General features: G+C 41.0%; 1 protein-coding gene across 1 annotated transcript in view; it reads right to left on the bottom strand.

The window, feature by feature from the left end:
- Positions 1 to 23,473, bottom strand: part of LOC146640004 (SMAD family member 3) — a 32,004-nt gene extending 8,531 nt beyond the window's left edge. The window contains exon 1 of the mRNA XM_085349623.1: positions 22,783 to 23,473. Within this exon, the coding sequence (XP_085205749.1) occupies positions 22,783 to 22,985 (203 nt within the window). The 5' untranslated portion in view covers positions 22,986 to 23,473. The remainder of the gene's footprint in view (positions 1 to 22,782) is intronic.
- Positions 23,474 to 24,125: the final 652 nt, after the last annotated feature.

Genomic DNA, 24,125 nt, shown 5'->3' with positions numbered 1-24,125 from the left:
AGTAATTGTGTGACACCGCTCCTTTTGATTAATTGTTACAGTATTTTTGGTACTTGATGATATCCAAATTATGGGTATACAGTCTTTGCCTTGACAGTCCTGAACAACTAAAATATATTTCTTCTTTTTTTAAACTGGTTTTCAAGCAAAAATTCACTGTACGCTGCTCTGTCCTCTAAATGTTATCAAATGCTGGATTTGGTGCTCACTACTGTGCTATGCAACTACTTCCCCATGACGAGGGTCCCAGCTGTTAGTGCAGAGGCGATATGAGGTCATGTCTAATAATAAACAATCGGCAATGACATTACAGTATGTTTAAAAGGAATTTCATTGTGTTGTATAACATCTGCACTCATCTGGCATGCTTCTGGCAGGATGATGATTTAGGCCGGCAGATAGTAATGAGCGACAGTTTGACATTGTGGACTGTCATAATAAGGTTAAAGGCTGTAATCTTGGAGCACAATAACCCTTGACAGAGGGGAAAAAACAAACAAACAAAAAAACCTCCAAAACAAAACTAAAAAACCCTGCACAACATCTTACGCAAGAGGCAGCAGTCACATACGTCCCCTCATTTTCTGTGTCCCACCCACTCACTCTCTCACACAGAGTAAGGGTCAAAGGCTTAAGATAAAGCCCTTTAGAAGGACAAATATGACTCTCTAAATAAAAACAAGGCCACGCCCAACTGCGGAAAGCTCAGTTGAGCCACATCTAGGTCAACCACGGCACATCGGGCAAGTGAATGGTGTATGGTGTGATGTGGTGTGTATTGGCAGATACCCAAAACCAAGATACTGGTATCATACTGGAACTGGGAAAGCAACGACAGAAGCTTTTATTGTTTCCCATGCAGAAGTCGAGAGCTATGAAACGAAGCAAATGTCTGATCAAATAACTTCTAAAACTTTATTTTTAAAAAGTGTTGAGAATTAAACATAGAAAATTACAAAGACCTGGCAATTTAAACAGCAAACAAAGATCTCTGGGTTACTATGCAAATTGAATAGAAAACCATTTGTTCAATATTGCTTTCTGAATATACCAGTTTTCATTTAGTCAACAAGATCTATAGTGGGTGACTCCACAGTGCACTGTTTAACACCCAACATGTAAAAGATCCCCTTTTTGGAGGAATCTATCCCCGGCAGGATTGTGACCAGAAAAGCATCCGGTGTAAAGATCTGCCAATTCAAGTGTGCTGGAGCAACCCCTGAACAAGAGAGCAGCTGAAAGAACCTGTTTATCAAAGCTATATAGCAATCTATAGTAATGTTAAGCCAGATTTTGCATAATCTTGATTCTATGGGGGTCTGCTTGCAAACACAGTTCCTCTTTTCTTTTGCGGTTTTCCTGTGTTGGCATTTATTGTCATGACTTATTGTGGCTGCTTCCTTTTACCATACTGCATAAAGCCACGCATCAAGAAGTCACTTAGACTGCTGTTAGACCTCTATTAAACAACTTAACCACGCACCCTCATTCAATAAACAACTTGGGAAAAACTTAATGTTACACAGAGCTTATGCTGAAATAGTGAATCACTGTAAATTAACCAACAGTGATGATGACATGAAGGAAATGCATGGAAAGTGCATCTACAAGGAAACCACATTCACATGTAGGCACGTGAATGTGACATTTTTCACTGTGGATGTGTTGAATCGTGAGAGAGGGCTGATGTGATGTCACTGGTATGTCTGCTACTGGGTGGGTGGGACTGTGTGGGCTCAGACAGACATACAAAATCTACTGGTCATTTGGTGCCCTACTTACTGTCCCCGTTTCCATTCAGTTTTGTTTGGGTTTTTTTAAATAAGAAAATAGTTATAATGTATAATAATATATCAGCCACAGTAATAACTTCAACCAGGAAAAGGGTATATGACTTTATACTGCAGTAATTACAAGTGACATCACCTATGTATAGGCAGGCATTAACTAATAGTCAGTTGAAGTTATTTGATTTATAGTATATATATGTGCTGAACAATGTCTCAGTGACATGGACATTGTGAGTCCATGGACACGGTTTATAAACAGTTACAAAAGCAACAGTTTATAAACCAGAAAGAAAAAAGGAGTGGAGTAATAAAAGTCAGGACAAGAAGAAAATGTCAAGCAGGCTTTTAGTCATTACTGAGAGACATAATGAAAAACTTAGAATTAAACTATGAGCTGGCATGCTATGTCTTTTGTGAAAAAACACTAGTGCTCACATCTGGCCAATAAGCATGCCGAACATTTTCAGGCGGTCTGTAGTGACACATTTTGGTTTGCTTGGAGTCCACTTGGAATTTTCTTGTGTGAAAACAAACCAAATCATAAGGAAAAGCTACAAGTTCACAAACTCATCAACTGATTAAAACCAGAGTAAACAAACTATAGCTGTGAAAACACCCTTAATATAACTTTTAACACTGGCTTCTACTCTATATTTAAAGTGCGCATGGCTTTTGGTGTAGGAATAACACTTTTTTATGGCTCTACGTCATCCTGATTTAGCACCCTGAAGTTAAAAGGCTGGATGATACAATGTTGTATAAACTAACCAGTTTTATTTAGACGTGTAACATAGATTTTCCTACTGCTATAGACAGTGCAATTGCTGATTTGTGTTGAGATGATGATCTTGTGGTTGTTACATGTGCCACTAAATAACTTTTCTCCCAGCACTGACCACCAGTAGGAGGCATCCTACCAGAGGCCCATACCACCTCAACTGGGTTCTTTTAATGTGGAGGAGCAGCTGTTTTACGCTGAGCCGAATGACCGAGCTCTTCAATGGGTCACTAAGGGAGAGCCCTGCCACCTTTAAAGGACACCCATTTCTGAAGCTTGGATCCACGACCTTGTTCTTTCAGTTACTAAGAGCTTGTGACCACAGTTGAGGCATAGACTGACCAGTAAATCAACAGGTTCATTTTTATGCTCATCTTTCTCTTCACCATAACGAAACTGATACAGCATCGCTCCAATCTTTCTGTCAATCTCAAGCACCACTCTCCCCTCTTTTGTGAACAAGACCCTAAGATACCCCAACTCCTCCATCTGTAGTAGTAACTCATCCCTGACCTGGAGTGGGCACATATGTACTAGAAATGTGTAATCACAACTTACATTCACAGAGGCCGGAGAAAGAGATTCATATTGAACTCTCCTCTGCTCAATAAGACACAGGGCAAATCAGCCTGGATAACCAGGACAATTATCTCCCACCTAGGCCCGAGACCTCTCATTTAAAAATGCACGATTTGTTGACAGGAGCCTCAACACCTCCCAACCAAGAACTGAAATCAGATGCAGATCAAAGTTTGTGCCAAGTCCATCCTGGTCTAAGTTGACCTCCTACTCAAGCATACTCAGGCACTGGGGAATTTTTTTTCCTAATACAGAAGCTACAACTGTTTAGTTAGTAACTGAAATGTATGAACCTACTACTGCTGCCAGCTGTTTTACAAATACATACAAATACACCTCAAAGAAAAATGAAGCAAGAGATTTAAAAGAGTAATACTAAACCATATCTGGCAGTAGTTGTGAGTTGATGCTGTTTCACTTGTCAAGTTTCTGCCCACCTACACTGCCAGTCAAAAGCTTTGATTACTGCTTTGCACACTCTTGGCATTCTCTCGATGTGCTTCATGAGGTAGTCACCTGAAATGGCTGATTGGTTCTGGCCATAACAGGGATTCTTGCACTTGTCAAATAGGGCTGTCAGCTGTTTACCAACCTGACTTCTGCACAACACACAACTGATGTTCCCAACTCCATTAAGAAGGCAAGAAATTCCACAAATAAACCCTGACAAGGCACACCTGTGAAGTGAAAACCCATTTCAGGTGACTACATCATGAAGGTCATTGAGAGTCCGCCAAAGGTTTGCAGCACTGTCAACAAAGCAAAGGGCTGCTACTTTGAAGATATAAAATATACGGCATTTTTAGAGTTAATCAATTTTTTCTTTGCTACATAATTCCATATATCTTGCTTCATACATTTGGTGTCTTTAGTACGCATCTATAATGTAGAAACTAATAAAAATAAATAAAAAAACATTAAATGAGAAGGCGTGTCCAGACTTTTGACTGATAGTGTATATCCACTAATCACGTTAGTTTGCATCAATCTTTGCTACCCATCAACAACATTAACTGAGACTTGATGCCCTCTTGCTGTTACAGGCTGTAAATTAAGAAATAAACTCCCCAGTGTTTTTTCTCTTTGCCACAAACAGTCTATGCAGAGCTGCACCTCAGCCAAACACCACACTCACCACATCATTATAGTCCATTACATCATAAATGATTATATCTATGTCTAACATCAATTTCCACATAAAAGAAAGTAATTTCTTTGTCACCTGATCTGCTGTTTAATTACCAAATTAATCAGTGAATTACTTATATGGGCACAGCTCTCACTATCTCTATTACTACACCAGAGAGTTTATCACCCAGTTTCTGCATGAAGAGTAAGTCAGATAGGTTATACATGTGGGAGAGCACCAAATCACAGTCAGTGTACTTCAAACTGTGATGAATCATTTAGTCCACGATAGCTACTGAGCTCAACTCTGTGGTTCTCAACCCTTTCGCTTCTTCTAAACCCGGAACAAAAAGCTCACATTCCACAGTTTTTATATAAATTATTAACAATAAACAAGGGATCCAGGTTGAATTTTACTTGAACAAAGGTCAGCGAATAGGATCAGCAAACTCTTCTTTAGCAGATGAACAACTGAGGGTAAACAAGCATTAGATCATTACTCTGCACTGCTGACAGGCAAGGTCAACTAACTCTCCTACAAAGGTGTTTGTATGATTTAAACGTAAACCAACGCTATCAGCAACAGACAGTATTGCGTATGAGACAAGTCAAGACACATTATATCCTGCTCAATGAGAGTGACTCACTTCAGAGATTTACGATGGCCCACTGAATGAGACAAATGAGAAACCCTGCTCTGACAGCAAAAACCACTCCTGTGAAACCATCAAGCCTCAGTTTGTTGTTTAGTGGCAGTAGTAGCTCTATTTAAACAGCCAACCTCAGATATTGAAGAAAAAAAAAATGATCTGGACCTCAAAATACTCCAGACATGAGGCAGGAGGTAGCTGAGGGGAGAATAATCATGACCCCAAATTCCCAGCTGGGCTGACCTCTGCGTGTGTGTTCCAAACTGAAGATCTGAAGTCCATGGGTGGGGCCTTCAAGACTTTATACAGGACATTTTTCACTCTTCAGCTTCTCTCTACAGGATCAGAAACTAATCAAATCAGCACTGACTGATTATATCTACAAAACCAAAATGTGAATTGAAAAAGTGAACATGGGCACTTAAAATGAATGAATAGCATTATTGACAGTGAATGCATCCAAAGCTAGGGGAGTCACATTTAACAATATATCACAACATAATTCTATTTTTACAGTATATCCAATACCATAATGCTATAAACCAGGGGTAGGCAACGCCAGGCCTCGAGTGCCGGTGTCCTGCAGGTTTTAGATCTCACCCTGTGTCAACACACCTGAATCAAATGATTAGTTCATTACCAGCCCCCTGGAGAACTTCAAGACATGTTGAGGAGGTAATTTAGCCATTTGAATCAGCTGTGTTTGATCAAGGACACATCTAAAACCTACAGGACACCGGCACTTGAGGCCTGGAGTTGCCTACCCCTGAAAAGCCATGATTGATTGGCCTGGTTATCAAGTTCTAGCTCTACAGGTTAATTTGACCTTAAATTTTAAATAAAATTTTGTTAAAAATGGCTAAGATTTCTTAAATCTATCAACTACATTAAGTATTAGATAACTCTTTTTAAAAAATCAAATAAAACCAGTGGGTGTATATTTTGCTGTTACATAACATAATCAAGAAAATCCTCAAATCAGGTTTCTATTGAAGGAAGTACAATGAAAAAATTATAATGGATTTTTGGTTCTTTAAAAAAAAACAAAAAAAAAAAAAACATTGGCTGTGTAATAATTCAATTATCTAAAAAGAAAACTAAATTCAGCTGAAAGTTAACTTCAGAGGGGGAGCATTTCCTTCAGCAAGGCCAATCCTGGAGCACAAAATTTAAAATAAAGTGATTCAGATCCATATGTATTCTTCCTTTGCCTACAGTTCGCCTGCCCCAAATATTGCCCCATGAAATCTGGGGCAATATTTGTGTTTTTTCATGCAAGCTGATGTTGATCTCAGAATATAGACCGGAACTGATGTCTAAAAATAAAGGGATAAATAGGTATAGATTTTTGCCAGAGGGGTAAATGTGTCAACATCATTTTGGCTCATGATCCAAAGCTGAGACTGAACATGAGCTTTACATCCATCCAGCATGTATGTTTGCGTGAATGGTAGAGCTCCACAGATGGACACACGTACAGAGAAATGTAAGAACAGAAGGGATATAAAATAATTAAGGTAACTTTACATTTGAAGTATGCATTAATTTAGCATTTGCCAGTGTAGCAAAAGTAGTGAAATAAAAAAAAAAAATAAGCAGATGTTAGTGGCTGTGAAGGTTACTACATACATAAATTTTGAATATGTGCGCTTTTGGCTGACTCAGACAGAGCAGATTGAGCTTCACTAAGCTGGGGAAGGGGGAGGGGGCAAAACAAACACCCTGAGGCATACCCAGTTACGCTCAGAGACACAAACATATACACTGTGTGTGTGTCCAGGCTGGCAACAGTCCGAGAAGTGTTGAACACACACACGCCTTCCTTGTGGGCTTAACATGGACTTTTTTTACTCTCTTACTGAAAGCCTTACCTCGCTAAGAAGATGCCAGCACATACAGTTAGAAACTGAAGGCCTTGGAGAAAAAAATTTTCTCATCCAATGCTGGTTATTAACTATGTAACTAAACTTGCATGTTTAACTTTAAAAGTAGAATATTTTCACCATTTTAAGGTGCCTGCAAACACATCACAAAGATCAGGATCAGTCACAGTCTGTCCTTTAAAAGCATGCAAGGGTAGAGGACAAAGTGGGTGATGGATAAAGAAAGGAGGGCTGCAGCTGCACAACAGGTCTGCCAGACCATCTCAACAGCTCAGGGTAGCTCAGAGTGTCTGTGACTGAACCCCTAAACCCCCCCTTTCCTTCTCCTCCGTCTGTCCCACTATCCTGATCTCACAGCCTCCATTGCAGTGCTGAGTGCGGGATGAGGGCGGTGGGGGTGAGGGGCTATTGGGCTGATATGGCCTTTGTGCCTTTCATAAAGTCTGTGGCCAGTCTGTTGAACCCCGACCAACAGGGCTACAATCTGGTGACATTTAGCAGAGGCTGGTGCCTTCCAACAACAACAACAACAACAACAACAACAACATGTAAAGAGACAAATCATTCACCAATTCTACCTTCGGTTAGACACGACTAACTCAGCAGTCTGTGACCTTTAAATAATTTTTTGTTAGCCCTGTGATGAAGCGAAAAATTGTTTAATTTGCTTTTCCCTGTAGTAGCTGTTTCTGTGCAAGCGTCATCACAGATTAATCCTTCACTATCCCAACAGTTTAAGGATCTGAAACTGCAGAATCACACAGAGTCAACAACATAACACAACTGGGAAAATAAAGTTGGTTACAATCTGGACTGTCTCTGCAACCAACCTCTTTGTAAAGTCTCTTTGTCTTCCTTGGCCAATGCCAGCCGATACGAGGGAGAATGCAGCATTATCTTTTAGATAACTGAAAGAAAATTAAATAATCCACGAAGGATCATCCAGAATAACAAATTTCTAAATTGCTAGTTCACCCGAAACTCTGGCTGATTGGGACCCACACCCAGTTTCACACCTTGGCTCAGACGATTAGATGATCATCAGGGGGTCCTTTGTCCCTCTGTGGGGGGATACTCCCACTAGGTTTATATCTGGGACTCTCCACCATTTGACCTTAGAACTGAAGAAGCTTCTCGGATGAGAGGTGAAACATCTTCAAGTAACTTAAAGAAGTCCAGACGCTTTTCTTTGCAAGCTCCTTTGACTACGATGACCTGGATGACTGAGAACCTTCACAGACATATTGCTAGTTCACTAATATACTTGTTTGAACTACAAGCCCACATGTGCACAATGGTATTCCTTGAGAGTGTGGTTACTAATGTCCTGAAAAACTTATGCCAACTGCTAAAAATACAGCTCACAACATGACCGGGGCAGGCAATATTATAAAGTAAGAAAAGCAGCGATTCTGGATCACTGTAGAGTTTGGAAGAGAAGTTCATGTATAACTGAGATGCCCAGTTTCTCTGCCACCATCTCCACATCAGCAATAATGCAACAACCTCCAGTGTTCACATGGAAGATATTTCAAATTTGGACTGGGATAATTAAGTCCCAATCTCTCCAGTAGTGGATATGCTCTAATCATCCAGATAAACACAATATATGCAACCATGTGAACTGTGTCGACATTAGAGGTATTGCAACACTTCTGCAAAAAGTTTTCCTTATTTTACTTTACATATCCTGATATCATCTGACCCTACTTGCCACATAATACTTTCTGTGGTTGGTTAATCTATTCTGGTTTGCTAAAACAACTGTCAGCTGCAAATTTAAAAAAAAAAAACTACAGAAACAGATTTCACCATGGTTTTTTTTGTTTTTTTTAAATCAAGACTAAATCTGTTATTAACCTCTGTCTCCCTTCCACAGCATGTCTTTTATCCTGTCTTCCTTCTCTCACCCCAACCGGTCGCAGCAGATGGCCGCCCCTCCCTGAGCCTGGTTCTGCCGGAGGTTTCTTCCTGTTAAAAGGGAGTTTTTCCTTCCCACTGTTGCCAAAGTGCTTGCTCATAGGGGGTCATATGATTGTTGGGTTTTTCTCTGCATCTATGAAGCGCCTTGAGGCGACTTATGTTGTGATTTGGCGCTATATAAATAAAATTGAATTGAATTAAATAGTGTACTTAGTACAGCTGAAATAATAATTTTTTAGTCAACAAATAGAAATGTGTTAGCTAACTAATTTCATAGCTGACCAGTTATTTCAGTTTCAAGCTAAGTCTCTGAACATTCATGGGTTGTAAAGTCTGGTAACTTTCATGTTTTGCAAAGTGGTTTGAGCTACAAAACAAGACATTTTATAGCCTAAACAATTAAGTGAACAATCAGAAATTGCTGTAAATGACCTTTTTCTTGAGTTGAGTTTGTCTTCATCCAAATGCTTTAGTTTACATACATTTAATCACTGATGTCTAAACATATATGGACTTGCAGCAGTCCAGCAGTGATGAGGCTCGGGCGGAAAAACACACAAAGACACACACCAACCTCCCACTCTCTCTGGAAAAGCCATCAGACTTCTCTATTTCTAACAAAGGTGGAGGAAGGAGGAAAGGAGGGGGTGTCTGGCCCATAGGTGATATCATAGGGCTGAAGTGTGCTGGGACCAGTGAAGGAGGGCCTAAAGTGAAATACAAAACCAGCAGACAAACGACTGGCAGGGCTAGACGACAAATAACAGAGTCTGGACTCCAAAAATCTGGGGAGACAATGGAGGACTGGGAGCCATTAGTTTTACTGCAAACAGTCAATGAGCAGAGCAGTATGTCTCTCTCTTTCTGAAGCATGATGATGAATTACAGAGAATATTCCAGATGCAAGTCATCAATAAATTTCTCTCTACAGTCTAGTTGCATTTTTTCGTAGGGAAGGGCAGAGTGTAGGCTGGTTTACCTCTCATGAAAAATTAATGTTTATTCTTAAAAACATACCCCCATGCTGTGTCAGCCTGATATCCCTCAAAGAGAAATTTCCACTATAAAAAAAATTCACAAATTTCACAACTGACCTTAACTTGTTGATTCTTCAGTGGCAAAAATCCAAATGATGATATAATTAAAGCTCAGAACTGGGTAACTAAGATAAATTAAGGTCATTACGGTGCATGTGTGTGCCGTGAACCCTGGATGCTTTCCTCGCCAAAGTTAGAAACCTGTGTGCTCGAATTCATACATGTCAGAATTGTTTAAAAGATGCTGGATATTTGTCTGTTATCCTGACTGCTTATTCTTTATTAGGCTTTCGATTAGAATTCATTGTAAGATGGCGAAAGATGTACCCTTAGGCCCCCTCCTCGATTCAGAGATGGTCTTTCCCTTTTCACGTAAATGGCCTCCTTGACTCCGTGCTCAAACCAGCGTTCCTCCCTGTCCAAGATGTGTACATCCTCATCCTTGAAAGAGTGTCCGCTGGCCTGTAGATGTAAACAGACTGCAGAGTCCTGGCCTGACGAGGTAGCTCTTCTGTGTTGTGCCATCCGCTTCGCCAGAGGTTGTTTGGTTTCCCCGATGTATAAATCCTGGCAATCCTCTTGGCACTTAACAGCGTACACTATGTTACTCAGTTTGTGTCGGGGGATCCGATCCTTGGGGTGGACCAGTTTTTGGCGCAGCGTGTTTTGGGGGTTTAAAAGCCACAGAGACTTTTAGAAAAAATGCGTCTCAACTGCTCTGATACTCCTGATACATACAGGATCACTACAGGTTTTCGCTTGGGCAGCGGTTGTCCTTCTCTCCTGGATCGGCTGGAGCTTTCTTTAGGTGCCTTTCCAGCTTTGACAAAAGTCCAGCTGGGATAACCACATTTACTCAGGGCCTTCTTGATGTGGTGTTCTTCTGCCTCCCTGGCCGCTGTGTCAGTGGGGATGGTGTTCGCTCTGTATTGTAGCGTCGTAATGACACCCAGTTTGTACGCCAGTGGATGATGAGAGTCAAACCTTAGATACCGATCCGTATGTGTAGGTTTACGGTACACATCAGCTTTTAGATGTCCCCCATTACTGATGGAAATCTCACAGTCTAAGAAGGCTAACCTGCCACTTTTCATATCCTCCCTGGTGAATTTGATGCGTAGATTTGATTTTCACCCAGGTGTCATCCACATATCTGAACCAATGGCTTGGTGGTGTTCCAGGGTAGGATAGCAAAGCCCTCTTTCCCACTTCTTCCATGTACAAATTGGCCACAATGGGTGAAACTGGGGAGCCCATGGCACACTCATGTTTCTGCCTGTAGAACTGACCCTTGTATGTGAAGTAGGTGAAATGAAGACACAGTTCCAAAAGCAAACACACTTGGTCGATGCTGAGAGTGGTCCTGTTGCTGAGGTTGGTGTCATCCTGTAATCTCTTACAGACTACCTCCAACGCTTCCGTGACTGGGATGCAAGTGAAGAGAGATGTAACGTCGTACCAGACCATGGTTTCATCTGCCTCCATGATGACATCTCTCACCTTCTCAACAAAATCCAGGTTGTTCTGGATTTGGTGTTCAGAGCTGCCCACCAGCGGGTTGAGGATGGAAGGCAGAAACTTGGAGATGTTATAGGTGACAGAGTCGATCATGCAGACAGTCGGTCTTAAAGGTGCACCCTGTTTATGTATTTTCAGTAAACCATACAGACTTGGTGTGGACTCCCCTGGGTATCCGGTTGTTCAGTGATGACGCGACGAATCTTACTTCTGGGTCTAAAGTAGTCTGGTTTAATATGGCTTTTGTGTTGTTAACATGTTTAATGTTATGTATTTTCTTCTATTTAATCTCAAAAAGCTCCTAAAACAGTCAGTGATCCCTGTTGACCTCCCTCGGCTTTTATTACCGCTAATCATTTATTTAAGCTCAGTTTTTAAAACCTTGGGATGTAACTACAGCCCAGCCCATGCAGCAGTATATGAATGACTAACCTCGTATTGTGGATGGATTATCTCAGTTGTTCTCCTGGCTGAAGTTTGGTCCTTTTAAAGCATCCTGCCATGCGATTACATTTGTTCCTGACCACCGAGAACACTCACGGTAACTTTTATCGAGTGGAAAAAAAGTTAGCTTGTTTATATTATGCTAACATTATGCTGTGTCGCTAGCAGTCACGTAGCACATCATTATATACCAGCTAGCCCAACTTCAGTAACCCTACAAACGTCACTGCTGTTTAGTTTTCTGTCTTCATTTATGCTGGAAGTGATAACAGAGCTGTACGTTTTAATTTGTTTCCAAAACCCCACAGTCAGGACATGCTATATTGTATTTAGATAGAAGCTAGCGAGCTAACTCCCTGCTAACTTCTAACTCCGTTAAATGTCATAAATTCCGTTTTCATGGATGCCTGGATGTTAAACTCAATTGTTACACCTGGTAGAGCAGAACGCTGATCATTTTATTAAAGATGAAAGACTTTAGACAGTTTTTCGACTCTCAGTAATGCCATAGTGATCGTTTGATATATGGACCTGCAGCGGAGTTTAGACCCAGACACGGCTAGTGACGTCAGACTGAACAACCGGATAGCCTGTGGTATGAGGTCCGGTCAATAGCCTTGTCTTGTTCCAACTGCTTCAGATAGTCTATCACCCTCTTCCTGTAGCCACTTCCTGGGTCTCGTTTCAGGGGCTCATAAGTATTTTCATCACTGAGTAGTGGCAAAATTTTCTCATGATAGTCTTTCTGGTTTAGCAATACTGTGCACCTACCCTTGTCTGCCGGAAGGATGATAATGTTGTTGTCATCACTAAGTGATGTGAGTGCCTTCCTCTCCTCCATGGTGATGTTGGATGCTGGGGGCTTTGCATTGCTGAGACAGGCCGAAACTTTCCATAGTTGCTCTGCTTCCACTTCTGCAATATTGTTGTTGCAAATTGCTGTTTCTGTGGCTGTGATCAGCTCCACTAGCGGGATTTGTCTCAGTGTGACAGCAAAATTCCCTTTAGCAAGGATGTTTTGTCTCTGTTTGGGTGAGCTGTCTGTCAGACAAATTCTTCACCCACACAGAAGAGCTACCTCGTCAGGCCAGGACTCTGCAGTCTATTTACACCTACAGGCCAGTGGACACTATTTCAAGGATGAGGATGTACACATCTTGGACAGGGAGGAACGCTGGTTTGAGCGCGGAGTCAAGGAGGCCATTTACGTGAAAAGGGAAAGTCCATCTCTGAATCGAGGAGGGGCCCTAAGGGTACATCTTTCGCCATCTCACAATGCTGTGATTGCAGCCATTCCCCAACTCTCTGTGAATGGTACTCATGGCCATTGATCAGTGGGTTTTGGTCAGTGGTTGTTGATCAATGGTCATGAGAATTTGCATAATTAAGATTAAGGAACTGACCTCCCAGCCCATTGTTCCATCAGTGGACTGGTTTCAGTCATTATGCAAATGTACTGTTTATAAGATTGGGGAAAACTGCAGTCAGCTGAGACTGAAGAAGTCACTTGGATGAGTGACGAAACATTTCTCCCACAAAACGCTACAGATGAACAGAACCAACTTTTGGAGATTTACTTTCCTGGATGATTGAGAATGCATCAAGACATATAATCATTTCCCAACACTTGGTACAATTATAGCATAATATATCCATCTAGACACACGATACAATATCTAAAGCATTTCTTATCATGTTTCTGCCCAAAGTTTCTCGTGTCACTATTTCAGGTGTCATTGACAGTAAAGTGTAAGAAGACCTCACAGTCACCGCTTATCGTGATAAAATGTTTCAGCCTATCAAACCTTACAAATTGTGGCCCTGTGGCCAAGAAAGACTCATGTTTCTTTCCTGTTTCTTGTGTTTTCAGCAAGTCCTGAACGACTATGGCAACTTCAGTAAGAAACACTTATCACACAACCTCCTTGAAAAGTCATTGCGTAATTTCTGTATTTTATGACTTTCACCTGTACTTCCTCTCCCTGCTTAAAAACTCCTACTCCTTCCAATCAGCTGACCTTCCCCCACATACCCAGCTTTACCCTAGCACCTGAAGCAGCAGCAGCGGCAGCAGTGGTGGTGGCAGTGGCCAGTGGAGCACAAAGGCGCATTTGTTGTCTGGAGAACACGTCTGTGTGTGTGTGTGTGTGTTTCTGCATGTGCACTCCCCCGCAGATAGTGAGACAGGCTAGGGCCAAGTCGAGGCAGAGCTGTGTCTCTAACCCTTCCACCCGTGGTGCAAGCCACAAACCAAACAGCAGCCCACACCCTCCTCAAGGCCCCAGCAGTCTGAAAGAGCATTCCTCTAAGCTGACTAACTACATGCACACACGCACACAGAGTCATGTACAATGGCATAAATATATTTATATCTATTAACGTATGGTTAAGTAGCCTGAATTCTACAGTCAGTATTCTGTTTATTTCCTTTGAAGGAACAGAAAACAGAAGCACGATGAACACCAAGCTTCAGGCATGGCATATACACTAGACTTATAATTGATCAGGATCTTAAATAAATTCTGTTATTGTTTGTACAACCAATGATACCCTCAACAAAAATGCAACAATATTAGGATGACATCACCATGTGACTTAACTAAGAAATTACTGTCCAACAGTAGCGAGGACACTAAACTCTTTTGTTTTTAAGGTCCAAACAAAGTAAGCACAACAACACAGTTACTACTGTCTACAAACAGACTTCAGTCATGACTCACAGCAGCAATCCCTTTCAGTCAAGTAAATCAAACAATGACAGGAATCCTGAACCCAATCCTGAAGAAGCAGACTTGTCACTGTCATTAGAGACGCCAACCACACACAGACAGACAACACACATAAACTCTCTGTGACCCGTCTTGAACAGAGTCCTGTTGAACAACACTGTCTCGGGTGACCCAGGTGTGATACTTGACATGAAAGTGAATGACAAAGTGTGTGTGCTCATTTAACAAAGTGATGACGCATTTTGTTAAATCACGCCTACAATATCAATCTAATGTTTTACATTCATTTGTCATTTTAGCTTTCAGCTTCCTACCTTGAAAACTTGGTGTTCTTCATTCTCATAACTTTCTAAAAAGTTTGATTTCCTTGAGGCGGGGTTGGATTTTTAAATTGCATAAAAAAAGATGAACTTCTTACAGTTCTGAAATTATACAAACCACACAGTTGATTTGATTATGTGAGAATATAAGTAGCTAAATAAACAGAAAATTACAAAATTATTATTTGAGAACGAGAGGAATCAGAACGGAACTACCAAAACAAAAGTTTAGCAGGCACAAACCTCTGTGGGTGCTTTCACACTCATGCCCTTTAGTTAGGGTTTCCCCTGTGCTGCGATTTCATTGAGCAGGCAATCACACTAAAGTGCAGAATAGAACAACCAGAACCTTCATAAGAGGCTCAAGTCCATTCAGCTTTAGTTATTTTAGCTGTCTTACTTAATCCAGTCCCAAAGAACTCTGGACAGGTTGTTTGTAGGAGGGAAAAATGTACTGCACAATTCTGTAGCCTGGCGTGCTTTGTATTCTGGAAGGTAGCTGTGCACTCAAACTTTTATTATGAAGCAACATACTGACTGCTAATTTCATGAAAAGATCTCCCTGGTTCTGCTCAGGTGTCTGGCAGCTCCATATCATCTTTGCAAAGTGTGCAGCAGTAAAGTTGTTTAAGACACGTCCATAAAGTGCTTTTAGCACGCTTCTAGAGTAGTTTTACCTGCTCTGCTCATATAATTAGCACAAGAATGAGCAAATACCAGCTCTGTTGTTGTTTCACTTTAAAACTGCACCACATCTCTCTCTAACAGACAAGATCCCAAACCACGAAGGCTCATTATGTTTTCACTTTTGTGCTCCCACCTCAGACACATCGGACTGATCATCAACATGCTTGCTCCTCTGTAGTGACACTGGCCTACGCTTACAAAATCACCAGATGATTTGAATGAGACAAAATTAACTCTGAATATGACAACAGCACAATGACATGACAGGGCCGAGGTGCACACTGTATGAGTTTGGCAGTGTGTGTCAGTGTGCATTTAATGAAGTCTAGTCTGTCATCCAGACACATGCAGACATCTCTTTTGATGTTCAAATGCTGTCTAGAAGGTAAACAAACCAGTTCTATTTCATCTATTAGCCGGTATATTTTTTTTGTGTGTGTGTGTGTGTGTGTGTGAATCCCACTAACCACTGTCTCCCTCTGATAAGCCTGAGAATTCAAGACGCTGCAGCTTGCCAAAGAGACTGCTTCCTCAGTGTCTTTCATCTCAACCCTTGACTTTCTGTTACCTTCTACTTTTATACTTTTCTCATTTGTCAACTGTGTTTGTGTTCACCATTAATGTCTCATCTTCCCTCATTAAAGCACATTTTCCCCATTATAACAACAACTTCCTTGCAACACTGGGAATTCCATACTTCTCTTCTGCACTTTTTTTCCCCTCTACATCTCTCTTTCAGTGCAAGTGTCCACAGCTTTTATAATGAGGCAAAAAATAAATACTGCTTTAATTCTATTGACTAACCGGAAGGACTATTAACCAAAAGTAGCAAATATAAAAAGACACCAAGTATACAGCAAAAGTAAATCTGTTTGTTTTCAGTCTACATTTCAGGATTAAATTCTGCTGATGTGGATCACAAAGCCATCTTTACATAACTGCTGCACACTGATAAGGTGGAAAACATGATGGTCTGACAAAAGTCAACAAAATGAATTTCCTTAATCAAGAACTGTATTGTTGAAGTACTTTCAACAGTGATGTATAAAGAAACAGCAGTGTGGATGCAGTCCTTCTCACTCTTGGTCCAGTCCCTGTCTTTCTCATTTTATCCCATCTTTTACATCTGAACTTGAAGATCCTACACTCCCTCCTGCCCCAACATGCAGTGTGAATCAGACTGTAACCTTAGTGCCAGGAGAGATGTGTGTACATAAGACAAACCCTCTCACCACCCCTTGCACAAAGTCAGAGAAAATTAAGATAAAAGGTGAGGAATCCACTTCCCCAGGCTCTGTGAATATAAAACTCACTGTCCACAGTACACGTATCACACATGATATTAAGACAATGGAAAATGTCTCAATGTCTTTTTGATGCCAGTGTGCAACTGTTGGAACTCATTAACCCCAAATATATATTTTTAAGCACACACACAGAAGACGCAACTTTGATGAGTGTGTCTTTCTAAGGAATATTTAACTCCCATTAAGTTTTGTCATTGAAAAGTTACCTCTGTTCACACATGACAGACCCTATATGCACAGGTGCATGATTGTGTCATAATTATTAAACATTTGGCACAAACAACTAGACAACAGATTGAGTTAGTGTGATGTTGTCTACCTATTGTCACAACAACTATCATACACAAAGTACAATCAGGTCAAAAGCAGCACAGTATCTTCTACAAGTTTTGTTTGTGATTAGTTCACACATTATACTGTACTTACAGGAACTACTGATTCCTCCAATGACAACTTGTATAATTGGTCATTTCAAAAAACTTCAAGCCGATATCTGATTCCAGCTTCCCAAAAACCAACACTTTTTGTCTTAATTTCATTTATTTTATTATAATCTATATGCTATACGCTTCTAAACAAAACCTATCTGAAAGTGTCAACTCGGACTGCACAAACAAAGTGTATCTTTGTTATTTCTATCATTTTAAAAATCATCTTAATTACTTGAGTAACCAAAACATTAAGAGATTGATCAACATGGCAACAGTTATTAGTGGTTGCCCTAACTGACAGTCACACATTAGTATTTACAGAAGACAGTCCATCTCTAAGGTCTGTCTCAGAGATCCTCCTATTCACAACAGCAAAAATGGTGTGTGGTGAAGGTCAACTGTTTGCTTGTAGACTAATCTATGCAATCCATAAAAAACACAAATAAAACAAATTTAAAAAAAGGACGCTGTAGTAATAATAAATTTCAAAGTAACAGCTAGTTTAGGGTATGGAATTATATACATTGGTGTTCTCTAGTTTATGAATGGATTCCCAGTCATAGATGACAAGAACAGAGTTTTCTATACTTCACCATGATTTATGCAAAGTAGCCTGTGAGTGTGTAGTACCATAGTTAGACCCCCTGTCCTCATCACATCTGTTTTGTTTTGCAACCAAGATAGCAATGAAGGAAACACTCAAAAGGCTTCAAAAAGGGTTTAAAGCAACCAATAGGTGACCTTATGGTAGCAATGTCCTTTTTTATACCTTCTATAAATATATATCTCTAAAGGAGGTACAGGAAGAGATTATATTGTTTTTAATCAATATGGCATTTTTTGTTACACTGTTTGCAACTGTTTGACTTGCTCAACCACTGCCTCCCAATTACCTGCACCTAAAATTCAACCTCAAAAACTTTAAGTTTAAATGTTTACACTAAGTTTGACTGTGTGGCAATGGTTGACAAAGTTTTTTCATTTGGGGGGGGTGAAATGTGGTAGTGTCTCCCAAAACAGTGACAAAACAAGTCACTTCTCTGAACAGAAAACCACTCAAGAATGGACACCACTATGGTTGGAGTTTGAGAGAAAAAAACGTGACCTGGTTAGGGTTGGCAAAAGGTCAGGGATTTAGGTTAAAATGTGAAATGTAATAGTTTGCTTTAAAAATGTGGTCTGGGTAAAGTAACTACTTCCTTAAGGCTAAAAAGCCTACGTAATCTTGGTTGACGTTAGGAAACAATCATGGCCATAACTCAGGAAAAGAAAAAAGAAAAACGACATTTACTACGCTTAGGAAACAGGAAGCATACGTACATGTTTGGTCTCAAAGCCTGAGGTTTTGTTGACCTATCCAACCAACCTGACCTCCTCCCAATACTGACTTTGTAACTATATTTAACTCTGCTCCCAGTTTATCCTGGTATAACGGAAACACAACTTGGCTCCTGTTTATAGATACAGGTCTTGGTAAACAACAGGACACACATCTGTTAGTCATCTTGTCACACTCACACAGCAGGCTGTCACACTACACATCCTTCCCTCATGCATTAGAAACTCATAGTGGCTTGACGCACTTTACACACTAGTGTTTTCGGCTAACCCAAGTTTACAGCTCACAGGAAGACAGGACTTTAATAGGGCCAATGGAGAAAAGAAGAGGGTAGGTCAGTACCACAGCTGCTCGTTGCTGAATGAGTCAGGCTTGAACTTGGACAGAGGTTTAAACTTTTACTTACGTCTTAAATGAGTAAAGCTGCTCATTGTCAAAAACCACTAAAAGGCAAGTAGAGCAATGGCACTCTCTGAGTAACAGTCAAAGCCTGCAATACTTTGTTTTGACCTCAACTGGGAACATGACTAATGTTTTTTTCATAAGATAAAGGCACACCTACATGCAGCCCCACTGACCACGTCAATGACCTCCAACTAGAGCTGGGCGATATGAGATTTTTTCATATCACGATATGTTTTTTTCATTTCAGGCGATAACGATATCTATCACGATATAAGCCAAATAACTATATTTGTAAGATTTAAATGTGCCGTTGCTCACAAGTAAAATGTGAAATAATCAGCAGCTTGTTTTTATTTAAATATTTATTTCCCATAATAAGTTCAACAGGGTAGATGTACTTAAGGAACATGAGACTTTTTCAGATAAATAAAGGCAAATATTGCAAACTACAAAAGAAAGGCAGCCGCTAAAGCGTTTAAGTTTCAAAATAGAACAAACGAAACAGACTAAATTGTCAATTCCACTTAGAAATAAAGTATTAATTCTAAAAATAAATCTTAGTTTGTTTTACAGAAGAACAGACAAAACTGACTAACTTTTGTCAATATCAAATAAACTGAGAACTAAAAGGAAATTCTCAATCTCTCCTTGTTGTATAGCTGAGCTTTTCAAACAGTTTTACAGTTACTTTAGTCTGACAAAAGCCGAATGACGAATTAGCGCTTCCAGTCAGAGACTGAGGCTACGTCCACACGTACACGGGTATTTTTGAAAACTGAGATTTTCCGTTTTCGTTTTAAAAAAATAATCCCGTCCACACATAAAGGCAGAAATGAAGGAAAACGCTGCTATGAACATGCCAAAGCAGCAGGTGGCGCTAGATTCCTAACCGTGCAGAAATATTGGCCAATCAGAAGTCTAGAAGCCTCGGTGGGAAAAAGTAAACAAAGCTGGGGCATAGAAGCAGAACCGAGTCGTATGTGTGGAGGGACAGTAACTGTGTGTATATGTAAGCATTTAAACACTGCAGAGAGTAGAATTAACAGTATTGTAGAAATTCATTTCACCGAAACAATAACGTGGCGCACAGTGTGACGCATGCACCAGTTCATTGTATTTCCAGACTTGCTTTCGGCACAATTTACAGTGCACGCTACTCTGTTTTTTGTCAGACTTGAAATAGCCGAAATACCTTCACACTACGGAACTTGTATGGCTCTTCCGTTCGACAATCTCTCCGGCATTGGAACCATCATCTGTTTTCTCTTCGGTCACGCTCGGTTGATTTTTCTAGTCGGTACACTCATTTCCTCCATTACCCGCTGGCTGCTTCCCAAACAAACACACGTGCGGCTTGGCACTTGTGCTGTACGTAACAAGTCACGCGACGTGAAGCTGCGGCTGTGATTGGTTCGGCTCTGCGCTACTTAATTTGGATCGGCAGACCTTTTTTTTTTTTTTTTTTTTTTAAGAGGACAAGAGCGGCGAGGTCTATCGCGATAGCTTAATTTCTCTATCGAGTAAAAGTTATATCACGATAGATATCGTTATCGTTCTATCGCCCAGCTCTACCTCCAACCCAAAAATAACTTAACCACCAAACTCACCAAGCTGTTATACAGTTTCCACAGATAGTCCTGTAATTGTGTGCTAGTGTTATCTAGCAGATTGCAGCCATTCAAAAACAACTAGTCTTTCCCAAAGCTCCCCAGCTGATTCGAAGATTCATCTGACAGACCAAACTCACATACACAAAAAGAAATAAGTGTGCTTGACACGACAGGAAAAAAAAAATAGCCTTGAGATTTCAATATAATATTCTGTCACTTGGCCCGCTGAGATCTGATCCTTTCTTTCCCCATAACTCTATCTCAATGTACACCACTGAGATGTGATATAATTTTCCTGCTATTCCCCCACCATATACAACTATTGATTCAATCAATATACACAGAGCCCGCTTCCTTCGACTCAGCATCACTGCAAACCACCATTAAGACGGGTAGCAATGAGCTTGAACAGGGAGTTCATGTGTCAGAGAGATAGAAGCTGACCTCCCTGTGGACAGGCCTGAACATGCAAGCAGCTGCTGTCAGCAAGCCAAAACGTGGGGGAATTAATAGAAACAGCAGCTCTCCAGGGACTCTGTTAGCCAACACTGACAGCCAGCTCTGATCTGGGGTCATCTTAATGCACTCCACCTCTTCCCTTCTGCATTAGTGGTGGGAAATATGAAACCTGGATCATGACAAACATTATTTAACTTTCTGGGTAGGCTTAATTCTGAACGCTGGCCCAGGCCTGTGCAAGCCGTGACATGCACACTTGTGGCAATGAAGAATGTGGGAGTGCCCCACTGAGGCTCAATTTTCATCTGACAGTATGCTATTAAATCTGAATAGCCCACAAACACTAGTGAGATTTTGCAGATGCAAGCAAAGGTCTGGAGAGTTTAGTTGTAAAAGTGGAGAAAGCAGAAGAAGTAAAATACATGTGAGCACACACTGTACTTTTAATACAAGTTCCACCTGTCCATCCATCCATTTTCTTTCGCTGCAGTTGGACCTGGTTAAAACTAATTCAATTTGATATGACATCTCCAAAGCAAAATGTATCATGTTCAGTTTTTAGAACTGTTATAGGGACGTGTAACAGGCTCTTTATAGCTATTTTGGAGGCTGCAGACTACTCGCTTCTTCTGCACAACAGACTGGAGGCATTCTCCATCTGTAGATACTGACAAAGCTTTTTATTACTGACACGGGTGTTAATTATATGCCAAGTATCTTATCTTAAAGGGATGCCCCTTAAAAACCACATCACGTAAGCTGACACATGTGAGTATGCAAAATGACTCAAATTGATTATCCATGTAACGGACAAGAACTTTCAAGTTGACGAATCAGTTAATCTCTGCTCATTGGGTGGATTAAGGTGTACTAAAACAACCGGCAACTGAGAGTTACTTGAAAAATCAACACTGCAGTAATACCACACATACATTTTAAAGAGTGGCAGGGGTAAAATCCATGATTTGTGTTTACATTGTGCACCTCAGAGGCTTTTACAAGCACAGCCTCTCATCGAGGGAGGAGAATGACTGCTCAGGAGAGAAGTGACTCACAGAAGCTACCAGCTGTGATTTACTGACAAATGCCACTGTTGGTTATTTGTTCTAAATAATGTGTTGATGGACAAATGGCTGTGCAGACTGAGAGCAAGAAGAAGCCAGCTCCACGGGCTCGCCTACGCACTAAGAACGCTAGAAAGCGTCCCAGATTAAGGCCAAGTTATATAACTTGGACTCCATTAATGCTTTTGCACTGCATGTGCTCTGCTGGCTAGTTAATGCATGGACTGTACCCTTTTTATTCTCAGCAAAACACCCTCAGCTGAATGCTGATGTGATAATAAGAAAGTGCTGAAGGCTGCTCGCTTAAAGTGAAGTGTGCACACGATGACAGCATGATGCCCCAGCAGCTCGCCACCGAGATGTTTCAGACATGATCTGCTAGCTCTGCTCATGGTCCAACGCTAGCTCGTTAAGCAGCACCTTAGCCACCATGTTGCTGCACAATAAACACGTAAAGGAAATCAACAGTTTGAAATATTGACGCCAGAAAGGAAGTGGAAATGTCAACTTCTCAAGTCGAGCAATGATGCTATACATGTGCAAGGCGCCGAGGATGACAGAAACCAGGGAAGAAACCTTTTTGAGTTTTCTGTAACAAAGCTGTAATGAAATCAGCTGAAGTAATAACCCCCCGGGGAAGCTACTAAGTGTACAGCTAGCTAGGATGCTGATTTCACGGTCAACGCTCAAACTCTCCTTACCGCGGTATAGTGATGCATTTCGTGTTGATATTCTGGGTGGTGATGGCTTTCTCCAGTTCGTCCAGTTGTCCCGTCTTCTTCAGCTTCTTCACCAGGCTCTTCACCGCTTTTTCACACCACTTCTCCTCCTGGCCGTTCTGCTCTCCCTTCTTCCAGCCCAAAAGTCGTTTGACAATGGGGGGAGTGAAAGGCAAAATTGACATCTTTTGAGTTCAGCTGAAGTCAGTCCAGTGTCGAGAAGTCCGTCAGTTTGGAAAAAACACGGAGGAACAATTGTCCCTAAAGCGCTCCGAGTAGTGGAGACGACGGGAGTAAAGACAAACTGCTGCTGTTGTTGTTGTTTTTAATGTCACACAAAACACATCTCGGAGTCGCACCGACCACTTTTAGCGGACTCGCTCCGTCTGTCTCGAGCTCAGCCGTGAACTGTGCACCGGTAGTCTGTTGCGCTGTGGATTTAGTGCTACTCCGCCAGAAAACCTAGTTCCGTCTGCACTCTTTCAGGCCAGAGCTAGTCTAAACACACCTCACTTGACTCACACCCAAAACTGCGTCGCTAGCTCTAAGGCAGAAACGAAAGCGTCGTGATAGGTTTTTTACGTCTCTGAATGCTCTAGCCTTCCACGAGCAAAGTTTTTGGTTAAGTTCAGAGTCATCCGCGGGTGCTGGAGCCTCCGACTGAAGTCTGCTAAGAGTCTGCATCAAATGCAAATGCATGAGCTGCTGCTGAGAGTCTCAATTCAGACTTTAGACTGCACAGCAGACCCATGAAAGGCCAGTGTGAGCAGCTGGCCAAATGTGTTTCGCTGATATTGCGCAATCTCCATCCTTTTCCCTGTTATTGCTGATAAACCTCCACGTGGCTGTGTCTAAATAAGCAGTCACAACAGATCACTTGATTTAGTTATGTAACACTGGGCAGTTTTTGTTCTTTTGCATGTGACTTCACTTCAAAATTTCTGATGAAATTAGGTCCTTGTTTTCCTTCTGTTTTTCTTTTGTTTCAGTAGGCTGTATAGGACAGTGGAGCTGTCTAAATAAAATAAAAAAAACGTTGGCTCTGTTGTGTTTCAGTTTGGACTGTGAGACATAATTATAATCAAAAGAGCTGTTCTTTTTAAAAATAAGTGTAGGTTTCCAACTTCAGCTGGAAAACATACTCTATGCTTCTTTTTCCATTTTACTTTAAGAAATCCACATATGCTTAATTGCCTGGCTGTCAGCCACATAACCAAGGTTGCATAAGAATACAGCCGTGCCTATGTTTTTGTTGAATAAAGGCTTGAGGTTTGACATTCAGCATCTCTAGCGCAAAGGGTTTCCAGTAATTGCTACTGGCTTGT

Source organism: Diplotaxodon limnothrissa, linkage group LG1 (genome assembly GCF_057381915.1).
Source record: "Diplotaxodon limnothrissa isolate DT_005_m linkage group LG1, D_limnothrissa_male_GT1.1, whole genome shotgun sequence".
Classification (NCBI taxonomy): domain Eukaryota; kingdom Metazoa; phylum Chordata; class Actinopteri; order Cichliformes; family Cichlidae; genus Diplotaxodon; species Diplotaxodon limnothrissa.
Note: the sequence above shows the minus strand (reverse complement) of the source record. Positions and strands in the feature narration are given on the sequence as shown.